The sequence below is a fragment of the Hypanus sabinus genome, chromosome 29 (genome assembly GCF_030144855.1).
Source record: "Hypanus sabinus isolate sHypSab1 chromosome 29, sHypSab1.hap1, whole genome shotgun sequence".
NCBI lineage: Eukaryota > Metazoa > Chordata > Chondrichthyes > Myliobatiformes > Dasyatidae > Hypanus > Hypanus sabinus.
In genome coordinates, this window is record NC_082734.1 from 41265496 (window position 1) to 41283192 (window position 17697).

Genomic DNA, 17697 nt, shown 5'->3' on the forward strand with positions numbered 1-17697 from the left:
AGGAAAACCCATGTATTCTACGGGGAGGATTACGAACAGTGCTGGAGTTGAACTCCCGAATGCCCGGAACTCTAACATCATCATGTGAAACACTGTGCTACTGTGGCACCCTTTTTGTTAAGTGGCAAATTTGGAATTCTTATATTTTGTTCCCACCTCCAGGCCATTATTTACTGCGAGTTCACAGCAGGTATTGAATATGAACTTTTTGCAAAATGTGTACATTAAATTCATTTATAAGGTTGCGGTGTCAAATCAGCATTAACGTAATTTTACTGTGGGAGGCGAGGGAGGAGATTGCTGAGCCTCTGGCGATGATCTTTGCATCATCAATGGGGACGGGAGAGGTTCCAGAGGATTGGAGGGTTGCAAATGTTGTTCCTTTATTCAAGAAAGGGAGTAGAGATAGCCCAGGAAATTATAGACCAGTGAGTCTTACCTCAGTGGTTGGTAAGTTGATGGAGAAGATCCTGACAGGCAGGATTTATGAACATTTGGAGAGGTATAATATGATTAGGAGTAGTCAACATGGCTTTGTCAAGGGCAGGTCGTGCCTTACGAGTCTGATTGAATTTCTTGAGGATGCGACTAAACACGTTGATGAAGGAAGAGCAGTAGATGTAGGGTATATGTATTTCAGCAAGGCATTTGATAAGATACCCTATACAAGGCTTACTGAGAAAGTAAGGAGGCATGGGATCCAAGGGGACATTGCTTTGTGGATCCAGAACTGGCTTGCCCACCGAAGGCAAAGAGTGGTTGTAGACGGGTCATATTCTGCATGGAGGTCGGTCACCAGTGGGGTGTCTCGGTGATCTGTTCTAGGACCCTTACTCTTTGTGATTTTTTATAAATGACCTGGATGAGGAAGTGGAGGATTGAGTTAGTAAATTTGCTAATGACACAAAGGTTGGGGGTGTTGTGGATAGTGTGGAGGGCTGTCAGAGGTTACAGCGTGACATTGATAGGATGCAAAACTGGGCTGAGAAGTGGCAGATGGAGTTCAACCCAGATAAGTGTGAAGTGGTTCATTTTGGTAGGTCAAATACGATGGCAGAATATAGTATTAATGGTAAGACTCTTGGCAGTGTGGAGGATCAGAAGGTTCTTGGGATCCGAGTCCATAGGACACTGGCAGGTTGACTCTGTGGTTAACACAAAGTACACTGCAGGTGCTGGGGTCAAACTAACATGTATAACAAGCTGGAGGAACTCAGCAGGTCGAGCAGCATCCATGGAAACGAGCAGTCAAAGTTTCGGGCCGAGACCCTTCGTCAGGACTGAAGAGGGAAGGTGCAGGGGCCCTATAAAGAAGGTGGGAAGGAGAAGGGTGGTAGGTGCCAGGTGAAAAACCAGTAAGAGGAAAGATCAAGGGGTGGGGGAGGGGAGGGGGAGCAGGGAAGTGATAGGCACGAAAGTTGATGAGGGAATGTAAGTGGAAAGTACTATGGGTAGTAGAAGAAGGTAGAATCATGAGAGAGGTGATCGGGAGCTGGAGGAGGAGACATAGTGAAACTGGGAGGGGAAGGGAATTACCGGAAGTTGGAGAATTCAATGTTCATGCCAAGGGGCTGGAGACTACCCAGACGGTATATGAGGTGTTGCTCCTCCAACCTGAGTTTGGCCTCATCATAGCAGAAGGGGAGGCCATGTATGGACATATCTGAATGGGAATGTGAAGCAGAGTTGAAGTGGGTGGCAACAGGGAGATCCTGTCTGTTGTGGCGGATGGAGCGGAGGTGCTCGACGAAATGGTCCTCCAATCTGCGTCAGGTCTCACCGATGTAGAGGAGGCTGCACCAGGAGCGCCGGATGCAATAGGTGACCCCAGCATACTCACAAGTGAAGTGTTGCCTCACCTGGAAGGACTGTTTGGGGCCCTGAATGGTAGTAAGAGAGGAGGTGTAGGGACAGGTGTAGCAGTTAACACTTGCAGGGATAAGTGCTAGGTGGGAGATCTATGGGGAGGGACGTGCGGACCAGGGAGTCGCGGAGGGAGCAGAGAGGGGTAGAGAGGGAAAGATGTGCTTAGTGGTGTGGTCCCGTTGAAGGTGGCAGAAGGTGCAGAGGACAATGTGCTGGATCCGGAGGCTGGTGGGGTGGTAGGTAAGAATGAGGGGAACTCGGTCCCTGTTGTGGTAACGGGAGGATGGGGTGAGGGCGGAGATGCGGGTGAGACCATCGTTGTGACTGTGTGGTTAAGAAGGCATACAGTGTATTGGCCTTCATCAATCGTAGAATTGAATTTAGGAGCCGGGAGGTAATGTTGCAGCTATATAGGACCCTGGTCAGACCCCACTTGGAGTACTGTGCTCAGTTCTGGTCGCCTCACTACAGGAAGGATGTGGAAGCCATAGAAAGGGTGCAGAGGAGATTTACAAGGATGTTGCCTGGATTGGGGAGTTTGCCTTATGGGAATAGCTTGAGTAAACTCGGCCTTTTCTCCTTGGAGCGACGGAGGATGAGAAGTGACCTGATAGAGGTGTATAAGATGATGAGAGGCATTGATTGTGTGGATAGTCAGAGGCTTTTTCCCTGGGCTGACATGCTGGCAATGGTGGCGGTGGTATGATAGGGTTTTTTTTTAAGAGGCTTTTGGATAGATATGTGGCGAAGGTATGTATGTAAGGTATGTAAGATAGCGGGCTATAGATAAGCCCGGTAATTTCTAACGTAGGGGCATGTTGGGCACAACTTTGTGGGCCAAAGGGCCTGTTTGGTGCTGTAGTTTTCTATGTTTCTATAATTTTTGTGTTTAAATTTGTAATTTTCAATTGTAACCCGTTGAATCACAGTCTATTTATCTATTTGACTTGTGTTGAATTTAAATAAAATCTGAATCACCAGAATGCTAGAGGAACTCAGCAGGTCAAGCAGCATCTATGGAGAGGAATAAATAGTTGATGTTTTTGGTCAAACCCTTCATCAGGAAATCTCTCAGCCCAAAATGTCGACTTTTTATATTCCTCTCCACAGTTGCTGCCTAGCCTGCTGAGTTCCGCCAGCATTTATACGTTACTCCGCATTTCCAGGATCTGCAGAATCTCTTGTGTTTCTGAATCTGTTTAGGTTCAAATCTGTAGCAATATGAAAATTAGTAAAGTGAAAGCTGGACCCTGTTGTGACAGCTGTTGTGTTTAAAGTGTAAATAAATGTTACTTTGACCCTAACTAAAATTATAATGCATTACTTTCCTTGGCAGATAGTGGATTTTCTACGGAAAAAGGATGATTTTGTAGGCTTGCTGTTGAAACACATAGGAACTTCGGCTATTATGGACCTCCTACTCAGGCTTCTTACGTGCGTGGAGCAGCCCAACCTCAGGCAGGACGTTTTGAATGTAAGTGGATTTATGTTCTGGTGTCTGTGCTGTTTTCAGTGCCTCAAGCAGCATTCCATTGCATTTGGGACCGGATGTTAATGCAACACTTTTCCTGAATGGGTTCATGGGATTGCAAATTTTGCCTCCTGCTCTTTGTGGCATTTTGCTTTGAATGTCGCAGTCCTCAAGAAACTTTGGGCATGAAATATAAAAATTGAAAAATGTGGGAAATGCTCAGTAGGTCCAATGAGAGAAACAAATTTTTAAGGTTTTGTGTTGATGGTTTTCATTGCAACTGAAACATACCAGATATATATAACAGATGTTTAAGTACTTATGGAACAGAGAAGGAAGGACTGTGATAGGGACAGAATAAATGATAAAAGATAAGTAAATGTGGTTGGGGGAAAAGTGAAGGAACAAGAGCTGAGTCCGGAGGAGATGCAAGTAGAAATGGCTGAGTCGTTTTCACCACCCTGTCTTAAAATATGGGAGGTAATTGCAATCTGAAGTCATTAAACTTGGATGTTAGTGTGGAACACTGTAAAATTCATCATAAACAGATAATTTCTTTGAGCTGCTGTTAAACAATGTAGGAGGTAGGAGGTAGAGAAAAAAGGAAAATATGGTCAGGGTGGTATAGAGAATTAAAATAGTAAATGACTAAAGATCACGGTCATGATTGTGAGCTAAATGGAGAGGTTGGTAAAGTACCTCCCAGTCTGGGTGTTTTCTCCCTGATCTAGAATAGACTCTAGTTTATGGCTTACTAAATTGAAAAGGCACAAATAAATTATCCTTTCATCTGGAGAGAGTGCTTGGTACCAGGAATGGGGAGTTGGAGGGGTTTGTCCATGCAAGTGAAACTTTACATAAAGAGGTGATTTGGATGGCGAGGTTGTCACAGTTAGTCAGGCTGCTGCTTTACCTCATTATCGATCTGGGGTTTGGTCTTAACCACATGTGGCACGGCAGCATAAGGGTTAGCACTGTTCCTTGCAGCATGAGTTGTAAGATAGGGGTTCGATTCCTGCTGCTGTCTCAGGAGTCTGTCTGTTCTCCCTGTGACTGTGTCGATTGCACGTTCCAAAGATCTGAGTTGGGGTTAGTAAGTTTTGTGTGTGCTTTGTTGGCACTGGAAGTGTTGCGATACTTGTGGGCTGCCCATTACCATCCTTGCTGATTTGATATGACACAAATGATGCTTTTACTGTGCTTCGTCATACACATGACAAATAAATTGATCTTTAATTTATTAATGGATGTTGTCTGTGTAGAGTTTGAATGTTTTGTCGGCTTTCCTTTAATTAGCTCTGCTTTCTTCTCACATTATAAAGGTAGGTTAGTTCCTATGACAAATTGTGTGTAGTTTGTAAGCGAATTGTAGAATCTGTCAAATTTTGACTTGTCAGTGCAGAGTACTTGCTGCTATTGTTCAGCAGCCTGTGTTTTTGTATGTAGATGAGTCTCTCTTGGCTTTGTTTTCTTCTTGGAGGAATGTTTTTTTTGGCAACAGTGTTTCTGACAAGACTTCTCCAGACTAGAGAGAGGTGTGCATGGTTCCAGTGGTTTCTGTGAGTTCAGAGCTGATAGCCCTGCTGGACTTATTCTGATTTAGAAGAGACATAAGTTTGATGTATCTCTTGTCTGCTGCACTTTGTTTCCATGCACTGCATTTCTGGTCCTCAACCTTGCTCATAATTTTGTGCTTCAGAAGAGCTTGGACAGCACATCTTGAAACTCCTGTCTGCCAGGAAATTTCCACTTGGGAGAGATCTTGCTGATGCAGGATAATTATCTTATGTCTGGTTGCTATGCTTTCTCTTGCCATGGTGTAAGAATTGATTTAAAAGTTAAACTATCATGTCTGCTACAACCTCACCTTTTAGTTGTCCTTCGTCCAATTTGATTCTTCCTACACCAGTTTCTATGTCATTTAATAATTTTAGTTCATTCAACTCATTATGTCACTGATCATTAGCACCTGTCCGTTATCTTTGTTTAATCATACACTGGCTATTTATCTACAAAATAATCAGTGTTTGAAAAGTCATCTTTTACTTAATAAGTTACTTTAACAAAATACAGAAGATTCTCTAACATTAAAATTTTTGGAAAATGAATATTTGGAGAACTAATTAGTTCTTTTCTAACACACTCATGCAGAAAGCAAAAAATAAACATCTAGAACAAAAATTATATATAAAAATCTGGTGCCTAAAACCTGCACAGTACGGTAGTTGCAGTAGCACCGTAGGCACATCAAATCAGATACACAATATTCACAAGAAAAATATAAATTAACAGCATAAATTATACAAATTATTCAAGAAAGTACGCAGCAAACACCATGCAAAGTGGCCATGGTGTTGCTATAATGAGTAATTAGGAACAGCATTTTTGTGAGCCTCCTTTGAAACTTCTCTACTTTCAGCACTTTCTTTCTAAGATGAGGAGCCCAAAACTGCTCTCAATACTCCAAGTGAGGCCTCACCAGTGCTTTATAAAGTCTCAACATTACGTCCTTGCTTTTATATTCTCGTCCTCTTGAAATGAATTCTTACATTATATTTGCCTTTGGCACAAGGATTCCCCAGTCCCTTTGCACCTCAGTTTTTTGCATTTTCTGTCCATTTAGAAAACAGAATATTTATCTGGGGAAAAGGGAAGTTATCTGAATTACAACAAGTGTAACAGAGAGGGGAATAGGAGAATTGAATGGGAGTGGGAGGAAGCTAGTGTGGAAGTTAATAGGTTTATCACAGCCAATGATCACCAGGAATAAGTTAAGCAAGTGAACAATGGCAAAGCAGTTGTTCCTTTTGGCTGGGTAAGCTAATTATTATGAATGGTGTATGGAATGTTGCTCAAAGTCTGCTGGTATCCCTTGTAACAGTGTACTTATACATAGAAAGGAAACTCTCCAGTGGAGTGAACATCACAGAGGAGTCTCTTGGACCACCAAGACCTCCTTGATATGAGTTTAAAGAGAGCAGATCTGCCCCAAAAGCTGCTGGTAAATGAGCACATACATGACAGTATGGTACACTAGCTGCAACAAGATCGACCAAAAAACACTTCAATGAGGTGATCAGAACAGTACAGAACATCATTGGGCCATGATTACCAGATATGGAAACCATCTACAACACACGCTATCTACAGTGGGCTCACAAAATCATGATGGATTCATCCCACCCCGGTATCACCTGTTCAATCTCCTTCTGTCTGGTAGGAGATCAGAAACATCTCTGCACAGACATCCAGACTTTTCCCCAGGGCTGTCGTGTAACTGAACAATGCCCCATTTTAAGGTGGTGTGTTTTTTAGAATTCAGTTGTAATTTAGATATCTCAGTAACTCAGACATTATTTTAAATTGAGCCATTGCGTTTTTAGGAATGGAGCTGTTTTACACTAAGTGGAGTAGCACTGTAATCTCACTGTCCTGATCGCTGAGTTTGGTAAAATCTTTGCTGGCATTTTGGCTCCAGTCGAGAATCCATTATCAGTGCACACTTGATGGAGTTAAATCCTCAGAATGCCAACTTGTAGACTCCTCTGGGGCCCAACTTGATATTGATTAGATGTCGTGATCTGGTTAGTTGGTTCAAAACACTGAGCAGTGCTAACTAACTAAAGTATGCATAGCTCTGGTCTCTGCACTTTAGAATGCATGTGATTGCGCTGGAGAGGGTGCAGGATTTTGCTTGAATTGGAGGTTTTAAGATACGGGGAAAGATTGTATTGTCTACCTTGGAGGGAAGAAAGACGAGGGCTAACCTGACGTCTTGAATAATTCTTGTGTCTTACACTGTACTGCAGCTGCAAAACAACAGCTTTCAACAACCTATGTCAGCAATAATAAACTTGACTGATTTTAACAGAAGTATATAAGATTATGAGAGACATAGGTAGGCTAGACAGTCAAAATCTTATTCCTACAGTAGCAGTATCAAAAACAAAAAGACTTAGGTTTAAGGAGAGAGGAAGGAACTTTAAAAGGGTTCTGAGGGAAAAATATTTTACAAAGTGATTGACATCTGGAGTATGTCAGAGGGTCTAGTGGGATAAGACAAAACCACTATGTTTTAGAAACATTTAGACATTCAAATAGGCAAGACATAGAAGGTTATGAACCGAATGCAGACAAAACGACATTAATGTAGCTGGCAAAATGTTTGGCATGGATGTAGTGATCAAAGGGCCTGTTTCTCTGCTGTACATCTGATTTTAAAAGTTGACTGAGGTGCACGTCATTTATACAAACATAAAACTCATGCAGGAATGCTGAAATGCCAGTCTCTATAGAGGAATCTATGTATTTGACAACATTAAATACTGAATCAAAATTTAATTGATTTTCCGTAACATACAGTCAAATTAAATAGAATTATGTACTGTAAGCTGATCTATGTTTCCTTGAGCTTTTCTATTTTGTGATTTGGAATGTATTGTCAGAAACTGTGGTTGAAGCTAATTAAGTTAAAATTGTTATAATGAATTAGATATTCCTTCTAAAAAATAATAATAAGTAGTATTATTGCTTCAGTCATCCCTTTTTTGCCCTTCCTGCTCTGCAACTCAAATCTTCTTTGATCTTTAGCTTTCCCTAATTTTGATTGTAGGTGATTTGCAATACCTGTAACATTAACTGTTTTCCTCTCTCCTCAAGTGCTGCCTGGCCTGATTATTTCCAGAGTTTCTGTCTAGCTTTCGCCTTCCCACTCCCCACTAGTTTTTCATTGTAATAAAGATTGACTAAAACTACTAGTTTTATTATTGTACAAGCTCTGTTATACTCTTCCTTCCATTAATATGTGGTGAGGATTATGAGACTGTGAGGAGATTGCAGGGTGTGTTTTTATGGGACCTTCAGAGGTGTTAGCAGAGGCATGATGGTTTCTTCGCTTGCTTCAATTCTCTAGATAGAAGCCGCCAATGAGGAAAATATATAGCTTCAAGCCTAGACTACATCACTAATGAAGCAAGCTTTCCCATGGGTTATCTAGAGAGGTGAATGTACTTTGATTCTGTGCCAAGAGCTACATTTATTCTTCATCTCTAACCACTTTTGTGTTCCAACAGTGGCTAAATGAGGAGAAAATTATCCAGAGACTCATTGAGATGATCCACCATTCCAAAGATGAGGATGTAAGTGCCAGCATTACATACAATCCAGGAAATGTAGAATAAGTTCACTGGCTAATTCATTCAATTGACCAGCCTCGTGCTGAGTTTCTGTTAATTTGCACAGTGCATTTTACTGCTAAGTCCATTATCTTGTCAATATTTTTTGAAGAGAAAATATTATCGATATATTTAGCTTCCTGTTTGACTAGAAATTGATCTTGCATGAGGTGTAGTTTGTCTCAAAGCCTGGCATTCACCCAAGCTTGAAGATAGCCTTCAAACTGTAAGTTCTGCAGTTAAGATACAGTCATTGCAAATATCTTAAAGAAAACTTTTTTTGTACAACTTTTTCTAAAAATCTAAAGTTGCTAGAACATGCAAATCAGTAAAATGAAGACTAATAATTCTGGATATAATTCTGGAGTGAAGCTACCAGTGTGAAATATTATAACGATGTGAGGTTCACATGTTCAAGCCTCGTGTAAATGGGTTATTTATTTATTTAGAGATATGGCAGGGACCAGGACCTTCTGGCTCAGTGAAACATACTGACCAGCAGCCCACTTATTTATCCCTAGCCTAAACTTGGGACAATTAGCCTACCACCCGGTATGTCTTTGGACTGTGGGAGGACGCCAGAGTACCCGGAGATATTCTGCGCTGTCACAGGGAGAACATACAGAGGGCATAGGAATGGAACTCTGATGCCCTGAGCTGTAATAGCATTCCACTAACTGTGAATTAGTTAAAACAATTTACTCAAAGATCTAGGTTTATTCTGCAGCATTCAGATAGTGCAGGGAACCAGTATAAGTTTTTGAGCAGGTTTCTGTTTAACTGAACAGAATGTCTGCATTCACTAATGAAAGGTTATTACTTGGTTGATGTATGGTGGAATTTTAATGTACTAGAGCAACAGGATAAGCCTTGATGGGCAGTGAACTCCCTCGATTATATGGTCGAAAGTTAAAGGCTCACTCAGGGAAGTAGTATTCTGTTGAAAGTGCTTTCTTTTGACCAATACACCAAGTGTTATTTCCACTGCACATAAATAATCCCATGATATTATTTCAAAAAAGCTTCAGCACTTCTGCAAAGAAATGACTTTCATATTTATAGTGCTTTTCATAATCCTTAGACATCCTAAAATGTTTGGAAGCCAGTAGAGAACTTTGAAGTGTTATCCCTGTACAGCCAGCCCTCCTTTCAAAACAATGACATGGGATCATTTGGGTGCATGTGAAAGAGTAGATGAAACTCAGTCAGATTCTGAAGTGCAACATACCCTATACACTCCACTGTATTTTTGTGCTTGTTATTGAAATCTTAGGATATATTTTTTTGTTCAGTTAACATTACAAAATCCGTTATTTGGTCACCATTGTTTATCGACCTTGCAGTGCAAACTAGCTGCTGTATTTCCTATGTTGGAAGTAACACCATGTTGAAAGTAAATTTATTATCAAAGTACATATATGTCACTATATACTGCCCTAAGTCATTTTATTGTGAGCGTTCACAGTAGAACAAAGAAACACAATGAAAAATGTGCAAAAGAACAAATTATGCAAATACAAAAATAAAAAGTAATAAATATCGAGAAAGAACGTGAATTAACTATAAAAGTGCTTTGCTTGTGGACACCATTAATTTAAATGTTTCATGTTTCTGTGGGCTGATTGCAGCCAGCTCAACATAGACAAAATCAAGTGCTAAGCGTATTTTATCAGTCAGGAAACTTGATACAAACCATTATGATTAAATCAATCATTTGCACAGGATTTAGTGACCTAAAAGTGTATTGGTGCAATCCCCACTTGTCTAGAAATATCTTTTCCAAAAGTTAGGTGCCACGGTAGTGTAGCGGTTAGTGTGACACTCTTCAGCTTTGGACATTACGGAGTTTTGAGTTCAATTCTGGTGTAGCCTGTAAGGTGCTTGTACATTCTGCTGATCAACTGCCTGGGTTTCCTCCTAGTGGTCCACATTCCTCCCACAGTCCAAAGACATGCTGGTTAGTAGGTTAATTGGTCATTATAAATTGTCCTGTGATCAGGTTGGTACTGACTTCTACCTGGCCGAGGCACAGCAACAACTCTCTGATACCTCCTCTCATTTACCCTTTGATCATGACCCCACTAAGGAGCACCAGGCCATTGTCTCCTATACTGTCACCAACCTTATCAGGGGATCTCCCATCCACTGCCACCAACCTCATAGTTCCCACACCCTGCACTTTCTGTTTCTACCTCCGACCCAAGATCCACAAACCTGCCTGTCCAGGTAGAAATATTGTCTCAGCTTGCTCCTGCCCCACCGAACTCATTTCTGTATACCTTGACACTGTCTTATCCCCCCTTGTTCAATCTCTTCCCACCTATATTCGTGACACTTTCCATGCTTTGAATTTTTTCAATGATTTTAAGTTCCCTGGCCCCCACTGCCTTATTTTCACCATGGACGTCCAGACCCTATATACTTCCACCCCCCCCCCCCCCCCCCCGCCCAGACAGTCTCAAAGCTCTTCGCTTCTTTTTGGATTCCAGACCTAACCAATTCCCCTCTACCACCACTCTCCTCTGTCTAGAGGAATTAGTTCTTACTCCCAATAATTTCTCCTTTGGCTCCTCCCACTTCCTCCAAACCAAGGGTGTAGCCATGGGCACCCACCCGTATGGGTCCCAGTTATGCCTGCTTTTTTGTTGGCTTTGTGGAACAGTCCATGTTCTAAGTCTATATGGGTATTCGTCCCCCTCTTTTCCTTCACTACATCGACGACTGCATTGGCACTGCCTCCTGCACTCATGCTGAGCTCGTTGACTTCATTAACTTTGCCTCCAACTTTCACCCTGCCCTCAAATTTACCTGGTCCATTTCTGACACCTCCCTCCCCTTTCTTGACCTTTCATCTCTGGAGATGGCTTATCTACTGATATCTACTATAAGCCTACAGACTCTCACAGCTACCTAGACTATTCCTCTTCCACCCTGGCTCTTGCAAAAATGCTAACCCCTTCTCACAATTCCTCCGTCTCTGCCGCATCTGCTCTCAGGATGAAGCTTTTCATTCCAGGTTGAAGGAGATGTCTTCCTTTTTTAAACAAAGGGGCTTCCCTTCTTCCACCATCAACTCTGCTCTAAAACGCATCTCTCCCATTTCCTGCACATCTACCCTCACCCCATCCGCCTGCCACCCCATTTGGGATAGGGTTCCCCTTGTCCTCACTTACTACCCCACCAGCCTCCAGGTTCAACCTATAATTCTCCATAACTTCCGCCACCTCCAACGGGATCCCACTACCAAGCACATCTTTCCCTCCCCCCATCTTTCTGCTTTCCACAGGGATTGCTCCCTATGCAACTCCCTTGTCCACTCGTTCCCCCCATCCCCATCCCTTCCCACCGATTTCCCTCCTGGCACTTATCCTTGTAAACGGAACAAGTGCTACACCTGCCCTTACACTTCCTCCCTCACCACCATTCAGGGCCCCAAACAGTCCTTCCAGGTGAGGTGACACTTCACCTGTGAGTCGGCTGGTGTGGTATACTGCGTCCGGTGCTCCCGGTGTGGCCTTTTATATATTGGTGAGACCCGACGCAGACTGGGAGACCATTTCACTGAACACCTACGCTCTGACTGCCAGAGAAAGCAGGATCTCCCAGTGGCCACACATTTTAATTCCATGTCCCATTCCCATTCTGATATGTCTAACCATGGCTGCCTCTACTGTCAAAATGAATCCAAATTCAGGTTGGAGGAGCAACACCTTATATACTGGCTGGGTAGCCTCCAACCTGATGGCATGAACTTTGACTTCTCTAACTTCCGTTAATGCCCCTCCCCCCCACCCCATCCCTGACATATTTAGTTGTTTGTTGTTTTTTTTCTCTCTCTCTCTGCCCATCACTCTGCCTGTTCTCCATCTTCCTCTGGTGCTCTCCCCCCCTTTCTTTCTCCTTAGGCCTCCCGTCCCATGATCCTTTCCCTTCTCCAGCTCTATCACTTTTGCCAATCACCTTTCCAGCTCTTAGTTTCATCCCACCCCCTCTGGACTTCTCCTATCATTTCGCATTTCCCCCTCCCCCCACTACTTTCAAATCTCTTACTATCTTTCCTTTCAGTTAGTCCTGACGAAGGGTCTCGGCCCGAAACATTGACAGTGCTTCTCCTTATAGATGCTGCCTGGCCTGCTGTGTTCCACCAGCATTTTGTGTGTGTTGTTGGTATTAAATTTGTGGGTTGCTCGGCAGTACAACTTGTAGAGCCGGAAGGGCCTTTACTGTGCTGTATTACTAAATAAATAAAACATTAGCTGAGGCCCATGCATGTATCTTGAGTGACAATTTCGTAAAGAGAAATGTCTTTCTTTCATCTGTTGAAATGCCATGAACAAATATACTTCAGTTCTTTGTAGGTTTACTACCTCTAGCCAAATCTTCCTCCTACAGTCTAGGGAAAATGAAGTGTTGGATAGATTTGACTGCTGATACTTTGTTCAAAGGCCTGAAATCTGAAAATCAAAGGCTAACCTGCAGGTGTCATCTTGGCAGCAGATATGTATCTCCAATTTGCAATGCACATTTTCACTTTGGGGAAAAAGTACTCCATTTGTTTCTTGATCTGTAATTCTATAAATGGTATCTACTGATTTATCATATTTTATTTTCCTTCCAGCATCCTGGTTGCACTGGGATACAAGATAATTATCATGATAACTTAATGCATTGTTTAATTAATTTGAGAGTAGGAGATTGGTTTGTTCAGAGAGATAAGAGCTATGTCATTTAAGACTAAAGTCCCAATGAAGTAACACCCTTGAGTTGGCCACAGCTTCAAGATCACTCTACAGATTTGAGTATAATGCTCATTTTCTGTGCTGAAGTAACAGCAATTTCTCTAACTTATGATGTTTTCTCTTCCTCCCTTTCTCTCTCTATCCCTCTCACCCCTATCCCTTTGCCTCACCTCCCCATCAGCTTTCTGTAGTGCAGTGGTCACAAAAGGCAAGATTGACTCCAAATCGATTAGTTACACACATGTGCACCGGGGCAGAAAAGACCGGAAGTAAAACTCCGCAACCTGGAAGTAGAAATAATGTATAAACACCAGGGGTCACCACCCTTTTTTTGCACCGTGGACCGGTTTAATATTGACGATATTCTTGCGGACTGGTTGATAAACACGAGGGGAATACCGCATACTCGAAGCAGGTTCCTTGTGTCCAGTCTATTCTGCAATTTACACAGCTATCAGCACTTGTTCTGTCTTGCTCGCTCACGTTTTTTCCGCTGGAAAAAAACTCACCGAGTTTGTCTTTAAGTGCTGGGTGCTTGGACTCAAGGTACCGAAGCAGTTTTGAGGGCTTCATTGCCTCATGAGACAGCCTCTGCCCGTTGGCCACCAGACGCCTTGGCCAGGTGCAGCTGGTTGTGGGTGGGGTGAGAGGACAAGGTCAGGGCCGGAGGTCCCAGTGCCGGGGCCGCAGTGGTTGCAGTCGAGAGCGCAAGCAACCGACCGAGTGAGGAGTGTGACAGGGCCCCCCCCTTGTAGGATCTATTGGCCGACAAAAGTTTCAGTAGATTGCAGTGCGTTAGCTGCTCTGCTACTTACAAAACCCTGAGCCCAAATTAGGTCGTCTGCGAATATTTTAGCACTGGGTTCCCCACGAACATTCGGTGTGCTAACCAGGTTCTGAGGCAGCGCCCATCTGTCTGCGCTCCAGGCTGGTAGCAACGGCACTTCCCGCCGGCTGTGTGAGGCAGCCGGTTACCCGAGGCCAACAAGTGATCCCTGGCGCAAGGGTATCACTATGTTTAGGCAACTGATGACCTCGCGTGTGTTCAAGTTCAACAGTCGGTGTGAAAGGGAATGAGGAAAGGTGCAGCTGACTCATATTGTTTCCTAGCGGCCCGGTGGTTGGGGACCAGCGTGTGGTGGGGGAGCTACATACATGTGCACTGGGCAGAAAGAACAGAACTAAAACCCACAACCCGGAAATAATCTCTCAACAGTATGTGTGTATTTTCTTTTTTTTTGGGGATCTACTGGGAAAGTCTCAAAGATCAACAGGTTGGCGACCACTACTCTAGTGCCCCTCCTCCTTCCCTTTCTCCCCTGGTCCACGCTCTCGTATCAGATTCCTTCTTCAGCCCTTTATTACTTACACCTGTCACCTCCAGCTTCTTACTTCATTCTCCTCCTCCACTCCTCCACCCACCCACCTCACTTAACACCTGCCAGCTTATGTACCCCCCGCCCCACACAAATACCTTCTTATTCTATTTTTGTTCCTGCTTCCTTTTTAATTTTGATAAAGGATCTTGGACTGAAATTGGTTGAATGTTGACTTCCTTCCATAGATGTTGCCTGACCTTCTGAGTCCCTGCAGCATTTTATGTGTTGCGGTGAAGTAGTATTGCTTTGTCAGATATTAGCTTGAATCTTCAAGGTTCCATCTCTCTAGATGAGCATTATATTATTGACAATGCTAAAAGAGAGAGCAGGAAGTTAACCCTTTTCCCTGGCCCAAAACAAAGTTCAGGTGGTCATTTATCTTGTGTGCAAATCAGCTATATTTACAGGTAACAGGACAATGAATGCACTTTAAAAGCAGTTATTGGTCTTGAGGTTTGGGAATATCCTTCATTTGTTCATGGCATGTGAACATAACTGAACCAGAGAGAGTTAAAGATAACGCTGGTGAATCTGCACTCAGTGGCTACTTTATTAGGTACAGGAGTGGAACCAGAAGTGGGGTCTACTGCGCTGCTGTAGCGCATCCACTTCAAGGTTCAATATGTTGTGCAATCAGAGATGCTGTTGTGCACAGCACTGTTATAACACGTGGTTATTTGAGTTACTGTCACCTTCCTGCCAGCTTGAAACAGTCTGTCATTCTCCTCTGACCTCTCACATTATAACAAGGCATTTTTGCCCACAGAACTGCTACACACTGGATTTTTTTTTTTGGTTTACACTCTATTTTCTGTAAACTTTTAGTGAGGTTATTGTGCTTGAAATTCCCAGGAGTTCAGCAGTTTTTGAAATACTCTAACTACCCTGTCTGGCTCCAACAATCATGGTCAAATTCACTTAGATCATATTTCTTCTCAACTGATGTTTGCTCTGAGCAACAACTGAATCTCTTGACCGTGTCTGCATGCTTTTATGCATTGAGTTGCTGCCACATGATTGGCTGATTAAATATTTGCATTAATGAGCAGGTGTACCTAATAAGGTGGCCAGTGAGTGTAGAGTCATGAACAAGTCTATAGTCTAAGTCAATCCAGATAAAAACGACAGATTTCTTTGATGGTACGGATGTATTGTGGAGAGCATTCTGACAGGTTGTATCACTGTTTGTATGGAAAGGGGGCTACTGCACAGGATCAAAAGAAGCTACAGAAAGTTGTAAAGTCATTCAGCTCCATCATGGGTACTAGCCTCCAGAGTATCCAAGGCATCTTCAAGGAGTGATGCCTTAGAAAGGTGGTGTCCATTATTAAGAACCCCCATCATCCAGGACATGTCCTCTTCTGACAGACAGACAGACATATTTTATTGATCCCGAGGGAAATTGGGTTTTGTTACAGTCGCACCAACCAAGAATAGTGAAGAAATATAGCACTATAAAACCATAAATAATTAAATAATAATAAGTAAATAATGCCAAGTGGAAATAAGTCCAGGAACAGCCTATTGGCTCAGGGTGTCTGACACTCCGAGGGAGGAGTTGTAAAGTTTGATGGCCACAGGCAGGAATGGCTTCCTGTGACGCTCAGTGTTGCATCTCGGTAGTATGAGTCTCTGGCTGAATGTACTCCTGTATCTAACCAGTACATTTCTCACCGTTACCTTCAAGAAGGAGGTACAGAAGCTTGAAGGCACACTGTCAGTGATTCACAGATAGTTTCTTCCCCCCCCCCCGCCATCAGAGTCCTAAATGGACATTGAACCCATAAATACTACCTCATTTTTTTATTTCTGTTTTTGCAGTATTTTTATTTAACTATTTATATACATATGTACTTACTATAATGTATTTTTCTATGTTTACCATGTATTATATTGTACTGCTGCCATTAAGTTAACAAATTTCATGACATATGCCTGTGATATTAAACCTGATTCTGATGCCGATGAATTCCTATAACAAACTGATAGTTTTATTGTCACTGTTACTGAAACATTGCTGAAATGAATTGATGACAGCTGCCATGATGGGGTTTGAACTTTCACCTCTGAATCAGTGGTTCTGTATTGTCTAATTCATTGAAACTGACTGTCCATCTTTCTTTGTGCTTTTGCTTCCATCGTCACAGCAACACTCTAATGCATCACAGTCTCTCTGTGACATTATCCGACTGAGCCGTGAACAAATGATTCAAATTCAGGACAGTCCAGAGCCAGATCAGCTGCTCGCCACACTTGAGAAGTAAGCTTACTGATTTCTGTTTTGACTTGTAGCTCTGATACTGCTCTAAGATGTTTTTTTTTCTGTGGGGTATTATGTCTGCCCAATCCTTGTGAACTTGAGAAACTCAGCAACTGGAATAATTATTTTGTATCTATCAGACCTCAAAAGACTGGACTTGGAGAGGCTCTTTCCTGTAGTGGGGAAGTCTAGAACCAGAGGGCACAGCCTCACAAGTATGTCCCTTAGAAGAGAAAAAAAAAATTTCTTTAGGTAAAGAGTGGTGAATCTGTAGAATTCTTTACCATGGATGGTAGTGGAGGCCAAGTAATTGGGTATATTTAAAGCAGATGTTGATAGGTTATTGATTAGTAAGGGCATCAAAGGTTATAAGGAAAAGGTAGGAGAATGGGGGTTGAGAGGGAAAATTAATCAGGCATGATTAAACAGCATAGCTAACTCGATAGGCTGAATAGCCTAATTCTCTTCCTAGATCTTTATGAATTTATACTTGATTTGTCAATATTTCAGAAAGTGCTGCTGAAGAAAGTTGAACTGCTGCAGTCTATGTAGTCAAAAATTGATTGTTTTAGAATCTAGGTCAATTGACATTAAAGCAATAGCAATATATTTCCACATTATTAGCACAGTGGAGGAGCCATTCCATGTGTCTGTCACACCTTCTAAGTAGTAGAGGCCATGGACTGGAAGGAACTGTTAAAGGCACCTAGATGAGTAACTGCAGTACATTTCGTGATCATGGAGGCAGGTGTGAACATCTAGGGTGCACATTTGGGAATTACTGTATCCTCTGTTGTTCCTGCTGACC

At 42.5% G+C, this 17697-nt stretch overlaps 1 protein-coding gene across 2 annotated transcripts in view; it reads left to right on the plus strand.

The window, feature by feature from the left end:
- Nucleotides 1–17697, plus strand: part of LOC132383261 (serine/threonine-protein phosphatase 6 regulatory subunit 3-like) — a 212668-nt gene that overhangs the window by 81152 nt on the left and 113819 nt on the right. For both annotated transcript variants that reach the window (XM_059954219.1, XM_059954220.1), the window contains exons 4-6: nt 3203–3340; nt 8410–8475; nt 16777–16889. In XM_059954219.1, the coding sequence (XP_059810202.1) occupies nt 3203–3340; nt 8410–8475; nt 16777–16889 (317 nt within the window). The remainder of the gene's footprint in view (nt 1–3202; nt 3341–8409; nt 8476–16776; nt 16890–17697) is intronic.